This window comes from Podarcis gaigeae (assembly GCF_964106915.1).
Source record: "Podarcis gaigeae genome assembly, chromosome: 8".
Taxonomy (NCBI): Eukaryota; Metazoa; Chordata; class Lepidosauria; order Squamata; family Lacertidae; genus Podarcis; species Podarcis gaigeae.
This window is the reverse complement of record NC_139684.1, coordinates 74,917,341-74,940,633: the sequence shown is the minus strand read 5'-3', so window position 1 is coordinate 74,940,633 and position 23,293 is coordinate 74,917,341. Positions and strand designations below refer to the sequence as shown.

The 23,293-nt window shown below is 44.2% G+C and overlaps 1 protein-coding gene across 1 annotated transcript; it reads right to left on the bottom strand.

Moving 5' to 3' along the window:
- Window positions 1-4,405: 4,405 nt before the first annotated feature.
- Window positions 4,406-21,041, bottom strand: SPACA6 (sperm acrosome associated 6). Its single transcript, XM_083754044.1, is given in 10 exon segments — window positions 4,406-4,568; window positions 6,437-6,683; window positions 9,137-9,293; window positions 12,054-12,157; window positions 13,080-13,157; window positions 13,257-13,280; window positions 14,915-14,983; window positions 19,454-19,531; window positions 20,377-20,755; window positions 20,759-21,041. Coding segments are annotated over 10 exon segments (1,380 nt in total). The 5' UTR covers window positions 20,966-21,041; the 3' UTR covers window positions 4,406-4,531.
- Between the last annotated feature and the right edge of the window lie 2,252 nt (window positions 21,042-23,293).

Genomic DNA, 23,293 nt, shown 5'->3' with positions numbered 1-23,293 from the left:
AAGAAGGTTGCTGACCCCTGCCCTAAATGAATTACTTTAGAATCCAAATGGAATGTTTCCTTGGATGTGAAATTGAGTTTGATCTGGCAAAAAGTAGCATCCCATGTATACTGGACTCGACAACATTTGCATAGAAAGGCATTTGTACAAATGTCAATTGAGGCATGTGGTTTGGCTTTGTCAGATTATTTCTGGTCTGAAGTTGTTGCCTGCATCAATTTGGTATCGGTCAAAATCCTTCCTGTTTGCAGATGATCATGTACTGATGGATGGTAGGGCAACAAAAGTGGACATTGCAAGCCCTTATGGTTGCAAGAGAGATTTTATACTTGGACCATGGAAGAGAAACCCCCACCACTCATTATGCAATGGTCTGAGGATCACACAGTTCTGGCTACAACACACTTGAACATATTTCATTTGGTTTTACGTCAATACCTATCTTATCAGGGCTTATATTACCTTGTATGCTTGACTTAAGATGTATGGACTAACAACAGCTACCGCCTGCATCTGTGGCCAGTCCTGATTTCCTCTTGCTAATTTCCAGAGGAGGCACACCTTACATGAAACACAGCTAGGCCATGACTTTTCTAAACGTCCTCAACCCCGGAATACCTGAAGGAGCGTCTCCACCCCCATCATTCAGCCCAGACACTGAGGTCCAGCTCCGAGGGCCTTCTGGCGGCTCCCTCGCTGCAAGAAGTGAGGTTACAGGGAACCAGGCAGAGGGCCTTCTCGGTAGTGGCGCCCACCCTGTGGAACGCCCTCCCATCAGATGTCAAGGAAATAAACAACTCTCTGACTTTTAGAAGGCATCTGAAGGCAGCCCTGTTTAGGGAAGTATTTAATGTCTGGTGTTTTATTGTGCTTTTAATTCTGTTGGGAGCCACCCAGAGTGGCTGGGGGAAACCCAGCCAGATGGGGAGGGTATAAACAATAAAATTATTATTATTATTTTCTCAATTTGGAGGGGAGATAGATCAAGATGGAATGTTTCGACAGGATGGACACGGGTTTGTGGCTAACGCCAGGTGTACTCTGCTTCCCAAACCAGGAGTGGGAATATACCGGATGCCCAGTAAACAGGAGTGTGTATGCAGCCTATGCAGAAGAAGAAAATAGCAAATGGTTTATGTGAAAAATAAATGCATTACAGCACAATCCTGTGTCTACTCAGAAGTAAACCCTACTGAATTCAACGGGGCTTACAACCAGGTAAATGGGAATTAGGGCTGCAGCCTCAGTTTATCGAGGTACCCTTGGACTCCTCCATTGTCTCTTACCTAACACCTGTGTTTGCAAATATGTATTCCTCACAGTCCTGCGTTACCTTTATGTTTCAGTTTCTTCGTTAGTCTTTTTGCAGCAGAGGGCTACAAAGCCTCCTGTGGCACTTTAAAGTTCTCGCTTTTTACCATCCCCACCAACCCATGTGTAAAAATACCTATAATTCAGAATAATGCTTCACGAATCCATAGTGCACGAAAACTTATGCCTCATTTATTTGTTTTTTAAAAATTTTAAGAATATTTGTTTTCAGTTTTTCTGAGAAGAAAATTAGATATGGGAACACAACAATTTTTTTGCAGTTGACAAAGTAATGTATCCACCGATCAATACAACTCTTGCTTTTTGTTATTATATAGGTTGTTACAAGAGTTGCCTAGTTCAAGACACCCTCTGCAGTCTCCCATCTTATTTAAGGAGCGTCAAATGGATTCCATACCTGGCCGAAACAGTTTGGGTGCTATATTAACACCATGCATGTGCACATAAAGCTCTGAGAAACACTTGAGAAGTTATCATGTTCTTCTTTTCAATTTGACCCCTAGCCAAACACATGCTTTATGTTAACTTCCATAATTAAGAGAAACCACACCAGGCTTCATGTGTTATGTACTTGTAATATAAGTTAGGTTTGGGTTTTTTTTAAGGTACTGCCAGAAGACCTTTTGCTGTTTTGGATATGTGTGGATAGCAAAGACCCCCTCCCAAGACCCATTGAAGAGGGATGGATGGAGTCTAGGGTGGGCCTATTACCCTTGGGGGCAAATGAGTCAGGAAGAAAAGGCAATACCCAACAATCAGTAATCTAATCAAGTGTCTTTGATTAGCTCAGGCGGATCTGCCAGATTATCTCCACTCGATCTGTGGAGGTGAAGATCCATCAGCTCTTGGAGCTCTATTCAGTGCAGAGTTGTTAATTGTGGCCCCAGGGCCCACACTTTAAACTTATTAATTCAGAATCTAAAATCACCCAAGTACAATGCCACTGATGATTTGAACACTGCCAATTTCAGCAGCCCATATTCACCAAGAGAAGGAAACTTTAAAAAAAAAAAAATGAAATAGCTTTGTTGGAAGAAGAAATGTTTCTTCTCATTTGGAAATTCCACACAGCTCCCTTTCAAAGACCTGTAACTGCCTGCTTTTAGAGGCATCCCAGAAACAGGGTAGGGTGATAGTTCTGAATAGTTTGGAGTGAATTCAATTTCCTTCCTATAATAACTGCCCCAAGCCACCAGGGAAACATGATCTTTTCTGCCTTTTGCGCAGCAGGGATGGGGAACTTGCCATGCTAAAGATGTTGCTGGACTACAATTCCCATCATCCCTGCCTCCTGGTAATACTGGCCAGGACTGATGAGAGATGGAGCTCAGTAACTTCTGGAGGGCCACAGATTCGTCAGCCCTGCTCTAGTCATGAGAATGTAAGAGGAGCCTGCAGGATCAGGCCACTAGCCCCTCTAGTCCAGCATCCTGTTCTCACAGCAGCCAACCAGGTGCCTTTAGGAAACTTGCAAGCAGGACCCAAGCGCTCCCTCCCTCCCTCCCTCCCTCCCTCCCTCCCTTCCTTCCTTCCTTCCTTCCTTCCTTCCTTCCTCCCTTCCTTCCTTCCTTCCTTCCTTCCTGTGGTTTCCATAAAATGATATTCAACACTTTGCTGTCTCCAGCTGTGGAAGCACAGCATAGCCGTTGCAGCTAGTAACCATGGCTAGCCTTGCCCACCATGAATTTGCCCAGTCCTCTTTTAAAGCCCCCAAGTTGGTGGCCATCACTGACTCCTGTGGCAGTGAGTTCCAAAGTTTAACTGCCTGAAGAACTCTTTCTTTTATCTTCCTTGGATGTTCCCGAGTTCCAGTGTTATGTATGAGAGAGGAAGGAAAACTTCTCTCTCTCTGTTTTCTTCATGCCTAGTATAAACTTATATATCATGTCATCTCCTACTTGCTTTTTCTATAAACTAAAAAGTCCCAAATGCTGCAACCTTGGGGAAGCCATTCCATCCCCTCAGTCATTTTGTCTGCCCTTTTCTGAACTTCCCCAAATATCCTTCTTGAGGCGAGGTGACCAGTTCAGTGGAGGTTAACCTGTGTCCATTCATTGCCAGACTACAACTCCCATTATCCCTACCATGCGGGCTGAAATTGATGGGAGTTCCAACAACATCTGGAGATGCAGAGATTTCCCACCCTTCTAGTAATTCCTAGAGCGGACTTTCCCAAACCTGCGTCTCTCCAACTGTTTAGGGACTACAGTTCCCATCACCCCTGACCACTGGTCCTGCTTGCTAGGGATGATGGAAGCTGTAGTCCAAAAACAGCTGGAGGGCCAAGTTTGGCGAACCCTGTCCTAGAGGAATGTGTTAATTCCCACGTTAATAAATTCCTACTTTGCACTATTAGTTTCTTACTTGACTGTCTCCCGTGACGTGGAATACAGACGGACTTTTGCGGGGATGGGGTGGAACCTGGGTGTTGAGGGAACGGAATCCTGAACAGGGAACAGGCCACATGGCAACATTTTGTTGCAGGACCAGCTCATAATCCTTGGCTTAATTTCCATTTAGAAAACTTCTTTTGGTTTTGCTGCAGCAGGCAGGTCCAGTCAGAAAGTGGGTCCATCTAGTCCTCACTGCGTGGCAGTAGCTCTACAAGGTTTCAAGCCTTGTCAGGACTTGAACTTGGGACCTTCCACATGCAAAGCAGATGCCCTCTCACTGAGCTATACTGTAATACAGCTCTGTCCTTGTAGATTTTGTGTCTTCTAATCTCTCCATTTTCAGATTTGAGTGCCTTGCTCACTTAGCAGGAAGGAGATATCAGTAGGCTTGGCACAACCCTATGCTCTGCAGAAATTTTGGGGGGTGCCTCTTAATGGGGATGAGTGCGGGAGAAACTTCTAAAACAGCTCAGAGAAGACCCAATGTGCTTTTTCCTTTTGTTGTGACAGGCTCAGACAGGCTCAAACAAACAACAACAGACAGACAGACAGATGCACGCTTTGGAGTTTTTGCTAGTCACCAGTCCACCCACCCGGTCATTAAATGGAAGAGAGATTATCCTGAGTACAAATTGCAAAACGCATAACTTGTCCTTAGAAGTTCCAATGTGTGACCTGGATTATTATTATTCTTTTAATTGTGTCGTAATGGTGATGTCATCGTTGTACAGTCCTTACCAAGGCACAGCAAAAAGAAGGGGTTGGTAGAGGGGAAGGGAGGAATGTTCTGTGAAGTTCCTCCCAATTCACAGTTTGATGTCTGTAGCCCAGCGATAAATTGTCCTAAGGAGCAAACAGAGAGTTGATGCTTAGTTCAATGGCTGTTCCAAATACTTAAAACTAACATCTCTTAGCAGCTGCTTAAGAGATAAGATTAATCAAGGCTGCATTCTTATGTGGGAGAAAGTGCTCTTCATCTCAAAAGGACCTTTAAATCTCAAAACAAAAAAATGTGTAGGATGTTTAGCTGGCCAAATTTAACCAGCAGAGCTACATGCATATCAGAGCACTTTTTAATGTGTTTTTGGGAGCTCCCGAAGATGGGGAAAATATTTTGAAAGGACAACTTTTCCCTCTAACAATGGGGATTGGGGTAATTAAACTTCCAGGGCTTAACAGATCAAACTATTTTTAAGAACCCAGCTCTTTTTGAGAGATGAGAAAAGTAACCTGAGGCTTCCAAATGCAAAAATGTAGGAATACAAAAAGCTTCTAAAAATAAAAATCTGTTGGGTGGAAAAAAAGCTGCTCTAAAATGCAAGGTTTCAAATATAATGTGACCAGGGACGGATGAATGGTTGAGTCTCTACCTCTGTTCATCCCTAAGCCCATTCTTAAATTGTTTTAAGCATGTAAGGTTTCAAATAGGTGAAAACTATGAATGGATGGATCCCTCTGAAAAACATTTATTTATTTATTTGCTTCAGAACTTTGACTCCACTGACCTGAAAATCAGGGGAGCAAATTTCTTTTTATTGAATGACAAAGGAAGTGTAGTTACAGATAGGTAGCCGTGTTGGTCTGCCATAGTCAAAACAAAAAAATTCCTTCCAGTAGCACCTTAAAGACCAACTAAGTTAGTTCTTGGTATGAGCTTTCGTGTGCATGCACACTTCTTCAGATACACACAGATACATTCTTCAGATACACAAAGGAAGTGTAGCTGATGCTGAACAAATTGGCTACTATTGAGTTGTTTATTGCAGTAATATGAAATAAAATAAAATATATTTAACTAGAGTTGCAACTGTTTTGTTTATTAGCCAGATGGAACTATCATTATATATATATACACACACGGCACTAAATATGTGGTCTTAAGAATTTTTTTGTTTATTTTTCAATCATATTTTTTTAATATCAGTGCTTTTTTTCCTTAAAAATTGTTTAGGGGTACTCTCATTTTTCTACTCATATTGAAATACTGCCCCTCAATGAGGTCAAACTTAAACAAAACGTTTAGGGGTTAGTGTACCCCCAGGGATAAAAAAAGCATTGTTTAATATAACTTATTTACAACACACTTGAGATGGTGAACACCATTCTTCCACTTGTGTGTGAGGAGGGAGGCAAACACGTCTTCTGTATGCCAACCTTATCTGGAAAAAATCAGGAATGATCTTTTCTCCCCCTTTAAAATGGGTGTTTCTCATATGCAGATTTGAGCAGATTTAATCAGTTCGTTGATCAATGGCCTTCCTATGCAGGTTTACTCTGTGGGGCTAACTCCCTGGTAAATGGGTGTAGTTTTGCAACCCTGGATTTATTTAGTCAGGTGACAGCCTTAGATTTAATCAGTTAGTTGGTTTAAAAGGCAGGTTACTAGTTTTAATCAATTGACAAGCCACTGTGAGACTGGCCATTGAACTGACCCTGCCAGCGATCTTCTTACACTCATTGTCCATCTTGTTTTCAGTATTGTCTACTTTTATAGAAGTTGTTCCCCAAAAGACTGAAGCTTGGACAACTCTATGTGCAAAACACATCTTCTACCCCTGAGCTGAGGTTGTTCCAGGCAAGGAAACTGGTGCCTTGGTACTTTTCGTTTTTATTTGTAAAATGAGGCGAACGGAACGCGAGGTAAAATAAAGCAAGTCGCTTTATTTTGGAATCCCAGCCCTCTGTGCAGGAAGAACTGCAAGGAAACGCACATTGCTATCATAGTGGCCAGCGCTGAGAGCATGGCTATTCCCACGATGAGGAAGACAACGACCTTCTTGTGGAGGAAGTCTGGCCCAGAGAGAATCTCTTCCAAGGATGGCATCTCTGAGTCGGTTAGGTTGGTCTCCACCTCCTCTCCCCATGTTTCGCCCGCAACCTCTACCATCGGCGGGGGGTTCAAGATGCCTTTGAACATCTCCTGCAACTCTTTCTCTAGATGAAGTCTCTTCTCCGTCACTGCAGGAGAGGGAAAAGTCCAAGCCACTTAGCCAAACCATCATTGAAAGACCAACCTTGCTATATCTTATTGAATTTGAGAACATATGAGGAACTTTGCTGGGTCAGGCGAGTAGCCCATCTGGTCCAACATCCTGCCCTTACAGCGGACAACCAGATGCCTAAAGGAAAGCAGGACCTGAGCGCAACAGTTCTCACCCTACTTGTGATTCACAACAGTTAGCATTCAGAAGCCATCCAAGTCAGCGGCCATCCCCGACTCCTGTGGCAGGGAGTTCCACAGGTTAGCAATGCACTGGATTTACCACTTAGTCATCAAAACCTCTAAGCGGTTTACGCAAAGCACAAAACACACATTAAGTTACCAATAAGATAATGCATTAGGGAAAAGGTTGGCCTTAAATGGCTAAATGGTTCTGTCATTGAAGATTTCTGTATCGGGATTCCTGTATTGCAGGGGGTTGGACTAGATGACCCTCGGGGTCCCTTTCCTAGAATTCTATGATTCTATGAAAAGAAAACCAGGAATTAAAAATAAATAAATAAACAGTATAAAAACACACACATGCCAGATTTATATGTCTGGGTAGGCTTGCTTAAACACAAAAGATTTTTAGCAATCACTGAAAAGAAGACTGCAATAACACCAGCCTAATATCAATGAGCAGGGAGTACCAAAGGACACTGCCATACTGAAGGATCAGTTTCTTGCAAGTGTGGGATGAACTTTACATGGCAATTGCCAAAAGGCCAGTTCTGTTAAGGGCTTTTTGTACCAATTTGATGTGGCAAATTCAATGTGTTACTACAAAAAAAATTCCTTCCAGTAGCACCTTAAAGACCAACTAAGTCAGTTCTTGGTATGAGCTTTCGTGTGCATGCACACTTCTTCAGATACACAGTGTATCTGAAGAAGTGTGCATGCACACGAAAGCTCATACCAAGAACTGACTTAGTTGGTCTTTAAGGTGCTACTGGAAGGAATTTTTTTTGTTTTGACTATGGCAGACCAACACGGCTACCTATCTGTAACTGAACGTGTTACTATTTAGTCTGTGGTTGCCAGGTTTTTAGGGAGAGAAACTCCTGTCTATTTAATAGCTGAGCAACAGGCAAAAATGCAACCATCTTTTAAAAAAGTCATTATTATTTTATTATTTTAAAGGAAGTCTGATTTTCTGCCCCTAGCAGCACCATGGTGCAGTGCTCAGGGCACAGGATCAAGAATGGGGAGAGCCAGATAAAAGGCTTTTTTGATGAGCAAATGCTTTTTGATGGAGCAATTCTGGTTGAAATCACCCACCGACACAAAAAGGAAAGGGGAGAGAGTTAGGCTCAAAAAAACTCCCACTCAGGCATGAAACTCTTGCCAGATGACCTTGGAGCACTCATTGCTTTTCAGCCTTATCCATTTCAGATAAAGGGCAGGATGAACCACATCCTGAAACCTTTGGAGGAAGGGCGGGTTACAAATGTGCAGGAAATAATCAAAAATCCCAAGCACACAGTGATGGGGAAAACTCTACCTTTGTATATTATTGCTGCGACATCATGTGACCAGGCTCCAGATTTGCCTCCTGGCCCAATCCAGGTACAGTGGTACCTCGGGTTACAAACACTTCAGGTTACAGACTCCGCTAACTCTGAAGTAGTACTTCGGGTTAAGAACTTTACCTCAGGAATGAGAACAGAAATTGTGCGGTGGCAGCAGGAGGCCCCATTAGCTAAAGTGGTGTCTCAGGTTAAGAACGGTTTCAGGTTGAGAACGGACCTCCAGAACGAATTAAGTTCGTAACCAGAGGTACCACTGTATAAGCAAAGGTCACTCCATGCATTGCTTGTTTGTTTGTTAATTCGCCCTTCACCTTGAGGTCCCAGGGCGGGTTAAAGCACAATATTTAAAACAATTTTAAGCAACTTGCAGTCTCAGAAATAAGGTGGGTCCCTCAAGTATATATAGCTCTCAGGTGTCCATAGCCAGGGCAAAAAGGTGAACCTTGAACTACTCTTATGCTACTTTCACAGCCATTGCTTCCCAAAAAGAAACTGTAGATTATGAAGACTACTCCAAAACGTCCATTTTTTTTTTTTAAAAAACCCCTAAACTTGGACTTCTGGGTGAGTTATGTGACCTGTACCTTGCTCTCACCCCCCAAAAAGTGTGTTTTTTTTGGGGGGGGGTGAGAGCACCCAAAACAACTGCCAAGATCTCACACGAGAAAATGGGATGTCTCGTATTGGGAGGTGTGGTACTGGGAATTGTAGTTTGGTGAGGGGCAAGCTACAGTTTCCAAGATTGCTTGGTGGAATCCATGACTGGTTAAAGTGGTATAAGCAGGCTTAAAATGTATGGTGTGGTTTTGATGTGACCCAAGCTAGTCTAGGCCTCACCAGCCAAAAACAACTGGACTTTTCTGAGGAGCCTATCTGTGTCACAAGCCCCAACTCCTCACCGTTGAGGTAGAAGAACTTCCTGACCAGCACCCCGTCCTCCCCGGCGATCTGGCAGGCAAAAGTGCCATGGTGGGATCCCAGGGTGGGGCGGATAAGGAGGGAAGGATTGAACCCAAAGTTCAGGTCTTGGAAGAGGAAAACTTTGTTGGTTCTGATCTGCAGGTGGAGAAGTGGAAAGAGAAGAGGGGTGAGAGAAGGAAGGAAGGGAAATGTAGTGTTATAAGTCCTAAGCAGTAACTCAGAGCAGGGCCTTTACTGTGGCTGCCCCTGTGCTGTGGAATAACATTTCTGCTGAGATATGACAGGTGTCACTATCAGTACACCTTCTAAAACAATCGAGGACATTTTTCTTCTGACAGCCTTTCTCAGATTGTTGAATGTGTCTCTCCTTGTTAGGATTTCGGACTCATTTTAAATATATTTGTTGTTTTCACATTTGTAGCTGCTTTTTATGTACCTTGCTTGTGTAAATTGCTTTCAGACAGTGGTTTAGAGGATTCATGATAAATCGATGGTAACAATAAAGGGATAGGACAAAAATGACTCTGAATATGGTGTGCCTCTCATGCAGTCATGATTATGACTATTTTTAATGACGTAAAGCAGCCATGCTGTGACTCTTCTCCCTCAGGTGTTTCCTCAGTTTCTTACCTGGATGAAGGCAAATCCTGGTGGATCCTCTGAACATTTTTTGCACCCAGGTGTGGAGAACCTTCTTGTCAAGGAGGAACTGCACACAGGAGGAACTGCATTCAGCTAACTTTTATTCCAAGAGGACCCATGGTAAGTAATGGTCATGACCCAATGAGACCCGTTCATTCAAATGGGTCCAACTTTGAGTAAAAGTTAGTCGAATGCAACCCATAGTGTGTAGTTGCACAATTTTGCACCCACACCCAGCTCTCCTGGGGAGTTTATTTTGCCAGGCAAACTAGCTGTAGGTGGCTGCAGATTGTCTAGTGTGGGGGCTGCTGAACCTTTTCCTTTCCAGCCATTTCTCTGTTCAAAATCAAACACATACCCCCCCCCCATTTTAAGCAAATCTGTCTTTCTCCCTGGGTAATGGAATATAGGGGGATGTGTATAGATTATTTTCTCAAGGAGAAAAACCTGGTGTGTGTGTCTTTTCAAGTTCCACCTTCAGGCACACAAACATTGCCCCTTCCCTTAGATCAGGAGCAGGGAACCTCAAGCCCGGGGGTGGTGGGGGTGGGGGTCAAATACTTCCCTCTGAGATTCTCTGTTTGGCTTCCAAAACTCGCCTCTCTCCACCCTCCCTCTCCCCAGGCCACATCTGCTGTTCCTACATAGCATCCTCCCTGAGCATTTTTTGCTCAGCTGGAATGTGTCCTTCAACTCTGATAATGCTTTTTGCTTTCCTGGATTAAAGAAAGGGAAGGGTGTTTGTAGGAACGAGCCTCCTGCACAAACACAAAATTTGCCTTTCTCGCTCTGTCCACATCTGCCTTTGTCCCCACCGACCAGTAGCTCCAGAAGCCTGCTCAGAAGTCAATGTGGACCTCCAGCTGGGGAAAAAAAGGTTTCTCATCCTTGCCGTAGCCTTTAAACTGTATTTTGAGAGCTTGTGATCGCTTGTGCAGATTACAGAATGTCCAAGGACTATCTGTGCAGGATTGCAAGGCCACAGAAAAAGTACACCAATGTTCCTGTTCCCAACAAGCAGGAAGCCAGGTGTCTTTGCAAGTAAACAGGGCCCCCTTGACCTTGATAGCGATGGCTTATTGTTGCTGCTTGCATCTAGGGATCACAGATGCATTGTCTCTAGAAATAAATGGTGGTTCTATGCAGGGCCGGGTTTAGGTGTGATGAGGCCCTAAACCAGGGGTCTGCAAACATTTTCAGCAGGGGGCAGAACTATATTTTTGCCGGGGGGGGGGGCGATGAATGAATTCCTATGCCCCACAAATAACCCAGAGATGCATTTTAAATAAAAGGACACATTCTACTCATGTAAAAACATGCTGATTCCTGGACCATCTGCGGGCCGGATTGAGAAGGCGATTGGGCTGGATCCGCGGGCCTTAGTTTGCCTACCCATGCTCTAAGCTATTGAAGGTAATGGGGCCCTTTATATGTCCAGCTGTCCTTTGTCAACAACAAATTGTCACTGTTTTTTTTTGTTGAATATATGCTATATGGTAATTTATGGACCTAATAGGTATCTAAAGCCTATAATTTATGGACCTAATAGGTATCTAAAGCCTATAATTTGCACATAACAAATAGGAGCCTACACAACACAAACACTGTTGCTGTATGTAGGTTTTATTTTATTTGTTTTTTGTCTTATATTTTGGAAATGTACATCCAGGTTTTTTCCTTTAAATTTTTTGGGGGGCCCTAAGCTATAGCTATAGCACTGGTTGTATGAAACAATACTAGACTTCTTGGTCGGTTTCAGCGTCACTTTCAAGACTGTCTTGAGACCAGTCAGTTTCAGCTGCCAGGGGATGATCCTCTTTGCAGACTGAGCGCTATTCTGCTGTGTGAGTATATATATTATTGGGCTACTTACACATACACAAATGCATTCTCACCCCTCCTCAGGAACACAGTCCTCCTTGCAGTGAGGGCTCCAAACCGTTAGACATGCATTGGATTTTGTGTTATTTCTTTTGAATGAAGATTTGCAGGACTACACCACAAATCAGTGGAGACACACTTGGAATTAAGGAACGCCCTAAGAATGGCTTCATCAACTATGAAGCCCAAAATCTGGGGTCCTCTCCAAACCTGAGTCAAAGTTTTGCGTTTTTTTTGCAGCAAAAACCTTGCTCAAAGCACCTTTGAACAAGGGACACTGTGAGGAGCATTTAATCTTCTGGTATAGAGCTACCTCACAAGCAGGGGGTTTAGCGAGGACAGCTCTGTTTCAACCACCCAAGAGCCACTTACTTCCTTGGCAAATTTCCATCGGAAGGTTGCGTCTTCAGGAATCTCAAACTTAACTCCGCAGCTGAGAAGTGTCACGTCCCCTTCAGATTTATGCACATCCTGAACTGGGAGGTTGGGAGATGAGGAATTGGGGAGCGGGGAGGAGAAACAATCAAATTAATATATTTTTCAGCAGAGCTAGTCAGATTGGGGAAATCATTTCTCATCCTAGATGGTGCTCAGAGACATTGTGGCCTTGAACGCGCTATCCCTTTAAAGCACATTCAAAACATGTTGGGAACTGCCCTGAGATCTACAGACGAAGGTCAGTATACCAGTTTAAGACATCAATAATAGATAGTTTGCTCCTCATGGAGTTACAGTTACCAGCAGTCACAAACTACAGTGCCCAGAATTCTTCTGAGCGAAAGAACATATTTCAAATGTACTTTACACAGGTATGGAATCATCATAGAACCACCAAGTTGGAAGGGATCACCAAGGGTTCTCTAGTCCAATGCCCCTGAAATGCACACAACCTAAGTCTCCTATTAAGTTGTGAGCCCAATTTGATGTGCATCATTCACCAGGGCAATGTGGAACATAGGAAGCCCCCCTGAAACATCATCAAAGCTTTAGTCAGTGGCTCTTTAGGGGTTTCAGACAGGAGCCCCTCCCTATCCGGATCTGTAAATGCCAAAACAAAATAAAAAAATTCCTTCCAGTAGCACCGTAGAGACCAAATAAGTTTATTATTGGTATGAGCTTCCATGTGCATGCACACTTCTTCAGATACCAGGGATTAAATGTCAGGGACTGAACCCACGATTTTTTGGTATGCAAAGCATGTGTCTTACTACTAAGCTATGGCCTTTCCTTATCCTTCCAACTCTACAAGTCTACGATTCTCCCCTCCCACATCTCTGTGGTTTCCATAGCTCTCAGTGCAAGTTCCTTCTTGGTACGGTTGGCACAGAATCTTTCCACCACCTGGGCCAGCAAATATCCCTGACCCCGAAAATCAAGGAAGAACCAAGAGGGATGTACTTGGGCAATCGATGGGCAGCAAGCAGTCCACCATGGTGCAAGACGAACATCGGTACTGGCGAGCCTCTTTCTGGAACCCTGGGAGGAAGATGAAAGAGTGCGATGGGAATAGAAGCAGAAGCCAGGGAGGGAAGCTGGAACGGAGGGGCTAGGAAAGTAGTAGGTTTTGGCACTCACCACACGGTGGGATGCAGGCTGGAGCTGTGCAGGAGGAGAGGAAATTGCATTATTTGTTTGCTTGTTTATTACATTTAAAATTATTGTTGCTATTATTATCCCACCTGTTATCCAAGGAGTTCAACTGAGGTGTCGTGCATGCTTTTCTCCCCACCCCCATTTTATTCTCACAACAACCCTGTGAGGTACGTTGAACCTGAGACAGTGACTGGTCTGTGGTTGCCCCGTGGACTTCATGACTGAGTAGGGGATTTGATCTCCCTGATCTCCCAGGTCCTGGTTCAGCACACCACACCAGCTCTGATCTATTACCCATTTTTAAATTTATTTTTAATTGCAATATGGCAAGTCGCCTTAAGCTTTTGTATTGGATGAACGTATGGGTGGAGAATCTGTAGCCATCCAAACATAGCTGGTCTACAAATTCCCATCCTCCATGCTGGCTGGGGCTGGTTGGAGTTGGAGACCAACAACTTCTGGAGGGCCGTGCGCAAGCCAGCCTTCTTGTAGAAAAACCTATCAACCCTGCTGGGTCAGAACAAAGGTCCATCTAGCCTTTGATTCTATTCAAACATTTACCACATGAAGAGGAGTCCAAATGTCCTCCCCTCAAGGGTTAACCCATTAAAAAGTCTTATTATATCACTCAGGCACCACTACCTGCCTTTATCTATCTGGCTAAACCACTTCTAGCTGCTTCAACTCTGCTACAGGGCAGGACCAGCCCAAATCACATCCCCACTTCTACCCCAGATACCCCAGATACTTCTGTGAAGCCCATGCGCTGGATGTGAAAACCTCTCCTGTTGTTTGCCCCAGAGCAATTGTTATTCCATTGTACACAGTCTCAGAAACTTCTGGTTCTATTCAGCCTTGTAATTAAGCACTAGCCTGGTAGTGGTACGCAAGAATGAATTCCATGCAAGTGAGCGAGAAGGTGATGGAGGAGGAAAAGCAATGGAGGGTTCTGTTTTTCTTCTTGTCCAGTGTAAAAGCAAGTGGGTTGTCAGAAGGAAACTGTTGGATCAGGCCAATGGCCCACCTAGTCCAGCATCCTGTTCTGGCCAACCAGATGCCTATGGGGAGCTCTCAAGCAGGATCTGAGTCAACAGTGCTCTCTGCACTTGTGATTTCCACCAACTGGTATTCATATATTGTCTCCAACACTGGAGGGAGAACAGCTGGAGCCACTGATAGCCTTTAATCTCCATGAATTCATCGAATCCCCTTTTAAGATTGTCCAAGTAATATCAAAGCAACTCCAGCACCTTTCTCCATGCCTAGCATGGAAACGCAACAGGCTGGTGGAGCTGTCTGGCCATCCTCTGGTAAATATTTCCACAGCTACTAACTTTTATGGGCTTGTTTACAAGCCTGATTTAGCTATCACATCTAATAGCCACAATAAAGGCTGAGACACCAGCAAAATATTGTGGGACTTACAAGAGGAGATCTACTTGCATTTTCCAGGAACATGATAATGCACCCAGCCAGACAAAACCTACGCTCAGTTAGTCGCGAATGCAAAGCTATCTTCAAGATGGAGATAGAAAAGGAGGCTGTGTGGTGGAGGGAACAATGTTTGTGGACTCAAAAGAGGGAACAGGCAGCTTTAAGGCAGCACCTTTGCCCCACGTCCAGTTATATCTCTACATTACCTGCTTTGAGCTGTGCCATCTCTTTTTCAACCTGCTTCTCAGCTTCTTTAACTGCCAGGGGATAAGGCACTATGAGGGCAGATGGAGAAGGGCGCCAAGTTATTCCTTTGGATGCAAAAGGCCATCTTGGCAGTCAAAATAACCCCACAATTAATGGGTACCGTATTTTTCACTCTATAACACGCACCCGACCATAACACGCACATAGTTTTTAGAGGAGGAAAATCCGTAGGCATGCCACTCTTAGGCATTCCCTCCATAACACACACAGACATTTCCCCTTACTTTTTAGGAGGAAAAAAGTGAGTGTTATGGTGCAAAAAATACGGTAGTTGTCGTAATTGTGAGCTCATACTGTACATAGTTCTATTCACTTGCTTTGATATAGGCTAATTGGCTTGCTTTGATGCTATCCTTATCTGTGGGTTTGGGATGCTGGGCTAGGAGCCCAGAAAGGGAACTATCTGCAAGATTCGGGTTGTTTGCCACCTATGCCCTTATGGGAACAGCCGGCCCAAGTGACCTATGATGCCTTGTGTATAAAAAATGTATGATTGTTTGCATGGGACAAGCCATCGCCTTGCTGCAGTGTCCGTCTTGCAGTCTTTAAAGGCTGGGATACCTGGCAGGCTGATTTGCTGTAAGTCTGCACCTTCTTTAATAAAGCACTGGAATTGATTGTTCTGATGTTTCTGACATCCCTGTACTAAACCACCCCCACAAACCCAACTTTGGGTCTGCGATTCACGACAGTGTATCAGATGTTTAGCAGACAACCTGAGTTTGCACTTTGGGCCTGCAGTTCAGAACAACTACAACTCCCTCTAGCCCCAGGCAGCATGGGTAATGGGAGCAGTAATCCAAAACCTATGGAGAACTCTGGACTGGAGAAGGTTGGGCAGCACTCTTTGGCCAATGCAGGGTCCGTTCTACTCTCCCTGTCCCTTGGGGCCAAGAAACTGGCCAATCTTACTGTACATGGAAGCATATTTCCTAAGCCCCGCCACATATTTCCTTCCCTGAGTGTTCAGCATGGAAAAGAGGAGACTGAGAGGAGATATGATAGCCACCATCAAACATCTCAAGGGCTGTCCCATAGAAGAGGGAACAAGCCTGTTTCCTCCTGCTCTGGAAGGTAGGACTCCAACCAATGGCTTCAAGTTACCAGAAAGGAGATTCTGACTAAACATCAGGGAAATCTTTCTGATGGTAGGAGCTGTTCAGTGGTGGAACGGTCTCCCTCAAGAGGTTGTGGACTCTGGAGGCTTTTAAGCAGAGGTTGGATGGTCATCTGTCATTGATACACCATAGCTGTCAACTTTTCCCTTTTCTTGCAAGGAATCCTATTCGGAATAAGGGAATTTCCCTTTAAAAAAGGAAAACGTTGACAGCTATGGACTACACAACCTTTAGGGTCTCTTCCAACTCTACAATTATATCATTTTATGATTTCAATGTCTAATCACCTTTCCTACCTTAAATATTCAGAATAATTTCTTGTTCTCCATACATGGGACAGGTGGGGTTTTTAAAAATGGCTTTTATTTTCTTTTGTTAGGGTTGCAGCATTGCCACTGCTGACATATTTTGGGCGCTAAGGAAGGGCTTATCTCCCCTCCCCACTCCCAGCTGGCTTTTGATAGACTAAGATGCTGTTGTTTTGTTACTAGTGCACCACAACAAACCTTCCTGTGGCTGTTATGGGGTTTGCTTTGTTCTGTTTTTTTGGTATAATCATGCAATGTATTTATATTTATGTTTTAAATGTATTGTGCTTTTGTGGCCATCGCTGACTCCCGTGGGATAGTGAATTCCACAGTTTAGCTATGTGCTTTTACAGATAAAGAACTCTGGGAAAGGAGAGTAGGGACCTTGAAGTTGCCTAACAACAGCCAGCTTCCCAGCTCAAGGACTGAGCAGGCACATGGCTAACCTTTTCAGTTTCCCCTGCTATGGTGAGATGTGGGTGCATTTAAACAACAGCAATTCTTCCCAAAAGTTTATCTGTACACATGAATTATGTCCATATTTTAAGGAAGATTTATGTTTTCGTTTTTGGAGCTATGGAAATGGGCACCCAATGAAGCACAAACCAGATCCCCCCCCCCCGTCTTTAGAAACACTTTTCTTTTCTGATATGCAGCCTGAAATAAACTTAATGATTAAGCAGCTGAGAATTATTCTACACCGTGCTTTTTTCTCTCTAAAAAAATGTTTAGGGGTACTCTCATTTTCCTGCTCATGTGGAAATACTGCCCCTCAATGAGGCCAAAATTAGATTCACAAAATGTTTAGGGGTATGCACACCCCTGTGTCCCCCCAGAAGAAAAGCACAGATTCTACAAAGTGACAGCCCTGGCATATTTTCTGCCTTACTGTCTCCCTCACAGTGCCCTCGTGGAACCATTTATAACCCCAATTTGCTTTTTATATTGCAATACCTTTAAGAGACATGAACCCTTGAAAGCAATTATGGGCCCGATATTGTGCTGCCTTACCTGAGGGTAAGCCCCCATTGAAATCAGTAGGACATGCTCCCAAGTCCATGGGAGCAGAGGGCACCCACAATTTTTTCAAAAGAGAGAGTTCTGTATTGACATGTAAAGTTTAGACTTAACACTACAGGAAATTTATTGTGGCAGAAAAGTTTATGTACTTGATCAGCCTTCCCCCAACCTAGTGCTGCTCAGATGTTTTAGACCAGTGGTGGCAAACCTCTGGATCAGGGGGCAAAATGCAGACCTGTAGGTGCATTTGACCCTCAGAAGTCTCCCCTATCTGACTTTGCCTGGCTGTAATGTGTCAACCCATGTCTGGATGGAAGATAGAGAGGATGTGTTCATGCTGAAGAAAGGTAAACATTGTATTAGTTGTTCTGCCTGCTTTTGCTTCTGGCATTGCATATCACTAGGTCTCAGATGGTTGTGCAGAACAGAATGCAGTCCTCACACTGAAAAAAGGTTCTCCACCCTTGTTTCGTACCATCAAGCCCAACCAGCACTACCCAGCTGGGCTGGGGCTGATGGGAGTGGCAGTCCAAGACCCATCAGATGGGAGAATGCTGGATTCTGTGCAGAGATGGGGATGCTGTGGGACTATAAATCCCATCAGGCCTAGACGGTGTGGCCAACAGTCAGGAGTGATGGGACCTGTGGTCCAAACAAAGGCCCACGGGTTATCCAGTCCTGCACTAAAGCTAATTCACTGGTCACACGAAGAGAAAATAGGCTCCAATTCAAGGAGGCTTCTGCCATCATGAGCCCGATAGCCTCTACCCCAATCCTGGGAACAATAGTTTGCTAAGGATGCTGAGAATGGTAGTGTTGTGAGATGATGAGCTACAGTTCCTAGGATTCTTGTTTGGGGGGAGCTATGGTGCGGATGTGACCTTTAGGGCACGGTTGAATTCTATGTTCTATGTGCTGTGGGTGCCGTGGCATGGCTCCTCTTCTAGAGGTAAGAAAAGGTAAAGGACCCATGGATGAGGGTGGCACTGTGGTCTAAACCACTGAGCCTCTTGGGCTTGCTGATCAGAAGGTCGGCGGTTCAAATCCCTGTAACAGAGTGAGCTCCCAATGTTCTGTCCCAGCTCCTGCCAACCTAGCAGTTCGAAAGCATGCCAGTGCAAGTAGATAAATAGGTACCACTGTGGTGAGAAGGTAAACGGTGTTTCTGTGCACTCTGGTTTCCGTCACAGTGTTCTGTTGCACCAGAAGTGGCTTAGTTATGCTGGCCACATGAACCAGAAAGCTGACTGTGGACAAACGCCTGCTCCCTCGGGCTGAAAGTGAGATGAGCACCGCAACCCCATAGTCACCTTTGACTGGACTTAACAATCCAGGGGTCCTTTACCTCTACCTTTATTATTCTAGAACATTCCCACTAGCTTTTTAACAAAAAACCAGAAGCCTTCTTATTAGGAATTACAGGTAACAAGCTACCAAAGGACCAGAGAAGACTGTTCACGTATGCGACAACAGCCACACGGATGCCACTAGCCCAGAGATGGCAGGAAGAAACAACCCCAACCAGAGAAGAATGGCAAACCGAGTTGATGGACTATGCGGAAATGGCAAAATTAACTGGGAAGCCCAGAGATCAAGAGGGCAAGAGCTTTAAAAAAAGAATAGGAAGTTTACAATTTATTGACAAAAACATTGTAAGCAGGTTAAAAAATTAGCAGGATTTTAACCACACTTGTAAATTAATGGAAAGTATGGATAATTTGGAAGGATAGAACTTGGATAGTATTGTTGTAAATATTATCACTAGGACCCATGGAAGAGATGGGGGGGGGGGAGTCAGGAGGTTCAGAGTAATCTCGATACTGCATTGTTTTTTTGAATTGTATGGTTTTTTTGTTTTTCTTGAATTGTTTTTTTGTTGTATGTTTATTTTTTTTAAAAAAAAATTAATTAATTTTTTTTTAAAAAAAGAGAACATTCCCGCTAGCAACCGTGAGACCTTGAAATAGTGTGGTTGATAAATCCAATTAAATATGCAGAGTTCTGTGCAGAAGATGGAAGAGTCTATACCCACCTTTTGCCATACTTTTCTCCTCCAGGAAAAAGATCATTCTGCCAAATATGTCCTTCAGCTTCTCGATTTCGGACGCATCTTGGAAAAAGACGATAGGAAGCTCTTGAAGGGCCTGGTCCCTTTCCCATTGTAGCTCCATTGGTAGAGCATGAGACTCTTAATCTCAGGGTCATGGGTTCTAGACTTAGGCTGGGCAAAATATTTCTGCATTGCAAGGGGTTGGACTAGATGACCCTTGTGGTTCCTTCCTACTCTACAAATTCTATGATTCCGGATAGGGGCGGAGCTCGGGAGCGTAGTGTGAGTGTGGCGAATGGCATCTCGTATGTCAGGGAGCCAAACACAAGCTAGAAAACCAAGCAGAAAAATACCTTCAGGGCTATCTGTCCCTTATGAACCTGCCAATCTATTCAGATCTTCACCTGAAAGCTTTTCTCCAGGTCAGCCCACCTTTGGAGGTGAAGCTGGTGGCCACCAGAGAAAGGGCCTTCTCTGTGGTGGCACCTCAGTTGGGACATTTCCTCCCTAGGTTCCTTTGTCTGGCATCATCTACAATAGCCCAGTTGCCTGGCCAAGTTGGTCACATTTGCCTATGCTTTCAGATAGCTATCCAAGGAACTTATATTGAGCTACCTTATATCGTGCCAGACCATCATTCCATTTAGGTCAGTATCGCTGACACTGACTGGCAGCACTGGGATAACTGACAATTATCACCCTGTCCATTAAGATCCGCTTAACATATTTCTGGTTGCAGATCTTCAGCAAAAATAGCTGAAACCCTGAAAATTCAAGTCAAACAACCGAGATCGGGGAATCCTATAAGCACTCATAAGCATGCACACTGAACACTGCACATTGGGGGCAGGTGGTATGTGTGACCGCCTCCATTTTGGTCCAGTGCTCAATTGGACGGCACTCACCCACCTGGGTTTTGGCGAAACGTGCAAAGGCCCTTTCCATAATCGGTTGGCAGTTCCCATGCTGGGAAACCCGGTGGCCAAAGAAGTGTTGGCAGACGCGGGCACGTTTTCGGTGGGTGGTGAAGCAGAGAAGGCAAGCTGTGGCCTGTGCAGAAAAGGCTAGCCAGAGGAGCAGGAAATGTATGGTAAGCATTATGCCCAGCCTTCTGAGTGGGGAGAGGAAGCCGCTGGAGAAGAACCACACCCAAGAAAAGAACTCTCCAGTGATGTCATAAGGGAGGTCCACAGAGTTGGTTGTGATTTCATGGCTCACATGCAGAAGGGTAGCTCCAAGAGGGGACCACGGAGGGTCAAAGGTCTCTGCACCTAAAATATTGCATCACCCATTCATATGTACCCAACCAACCACTGTGCTCTGCAGAAGGCTTCCTGCCAATGCCATCTCACCCAGCACGTATAATGTAGGCAGTAGGCTTTTAGTGTGGTGGCATCTACCCTTTGGAATCATAGAATTGTAGAGTTGGAAGGGACCCCGAGGGTAATCTAGTCCAACCCCCTGCCATGCAGGGATCTCAGCTAAAGCATCCATCACCTGCTAAAGACTTTTTTTAAAAAATCCCTGTCCATTCATGTATTGGATCTAAAATTGTTTTATACATATGTTTTTTCTTGTTGACGATATCGCTGGGTGTTTCATGGGAAGTGATTCATAAATGAGAAGAGAGTAATATAAAATAAATAAACTACTTTGAAGTAAAAACAAAAACAAATGCGGGAACCTCAGAAGGTTCCTTATGCTGAATCAGACCATTAGTCCATCGTACGCAATTTTACTCACAATGACTCGTGTTTGAAATAGTTGCCTTTCTCTGCATTCAGGCCATAGAATACATTCATTCCTCTTTAAAATTGCTGCACTGGCTTTTTGCTTCTTTTCACTGTCTGACTAGACTTTCTCTTCACAGAATCGTAGCATTTTAGAGTTGGAAGGAGTCCCGAAGGCCTTGTGGTCCAAACCCCTGCAATGCAGGAATCTCAACTAAATCATACAAGGCAGATGGCCAGCCAACCACAATTTAAGATGGATATTGACAAGCTGGAGGAGGGCAACAGAGATGATCAAGGGTTTGGAAGGAATCAAGGGTTATGAGGTTGTGGGAGCTGAGTACGTTTCGCCTGGAGTTGGGTATGTTTAGCCTGGAAAAGATTTTTAAAGAAGAAATATTTAAAGAGCTGTCACATGGAAGATAGTGCAAGCTTGTTTTCTTCTGCTGTGGAGGTGGACCCGAACCAATGGCTTCTCTGTATGCTTGTTGTTGTTTAAAAAATCAGCCTGAATTTAAAGGCAACTCTGCATTTATATGTGTGATTAAGTATGTATTTGTAAATTTATCATGTTTTTAATATTCTGTTGCGAGCTGCCCGGAGTGGCTGGGGTATAAATAATAAATTATTACTATTACTATTATTAATAATATTTTCCCCCTCTCAAAATGCACATTTTGATGTGTTTAAATTTTCGAAAACTGAATTGCAAACTTTGGAGAAGGGCAAACTCAGGTTGGTTGTTCAACGTCCCATCATGTGTTCTGAACCACAGGCCCAAAGGGAGGTTTGTGGGTGTGGCTGGGTGCAGATATAGGAAAGAAGTAGGGCATGAATCCCAGGGTGGTGGGTTCAAGCCCCACGTCGAGTGAAAGATTCTTGCATCGCAGGTGGTCAGGCTAGATGACCCTCGTGTCCCCTTCCAAGTCTATAATTCTATAAACACAAAGCGGCAAACAGCACTTTGGCCAGGACTTCCCATCACTCCACCTGACCAGAGGAGGCCTTAGATGGCAACTACCCAAGTCTTACAGATAGTTCCACTTTCTGGGCTCAAAGCTCAGCACTCCAAGCTCACGGATAAGGATAGCATCAAAGCAAAGCCAATTAGCCCACATCAAAGCGAGTGAATATAAACATATATGAGCTCATGGTTACAAACAACTACCAATTAATTGTGGGGTTATTTTGACTGCCAAGATGGCGTTTGAAGAGCTACTGGGACAGTTTAACTTTCATGGCCATAGCCCTGGGGGTGCAGCTGCCTTCCTTAGATCCACAAATATTATTGAAAAGTATTGAAAGTACTTATTTATCTGAGGTTCTGCCCCACCCCCCAGCAGAAGCCTCCCCCCCCCAATGTCCTATTTATGGGGTATTTTAATAACACCACCACCAACAACAACAATTTATTTATATCCAGCCACTCTGGGTAGCTTCCAACCAAATATAAAAATACAGTAATACCTCAAACATTGAAAGCTTCCCTAAACAGGGCTGCCTTCAGATGTCTGTGATTTACCTGTGATTTCTGAAGAAATGCTCAACAACTTCTTTGATTTACTAAAAAAAAATTCTGGCTATGCCCATGTGTCACCTTTGGTTCAGCACATCCACACATTAAGAAGAGAGAGGTTGGGGTGGGGTGGGGGTGTTCTGAGGTAAGGATCAGGTTGTCAGTAACGAAGATCCCTCACTACTAAAATGGCATCACAGAGCTGAAGCCGGTTCAGCAAAGGGCAGCCAAAATTATCAAGGGGATAAAAAAGGTATGTTTTGGGATGTTTTAGAGGAAACAGGAGAGGCCATAGCTCAAGGGCAGAACACCTGCTTGGCATGCAGAACGTCCCAGGTTTAACCTCTGCTCTCGTCAGGCAGGGCTGGAGGCAGCCCAACAGAAACCCCAGAGAGCTTCTGCCAGTCAGTGCAGATAATATCAAGCCAGCTAGGCCACTGGTCTGACTTGGTATGTGATGGCTTCCTATATTCCTATGAGACATGATAACCACCATGGTTATGTTCCATCCATACCCTCCAACATTTCTCCGATCAAAATAGGGCCGTCCCCTTCCATGATAATTTTACTGTTTAT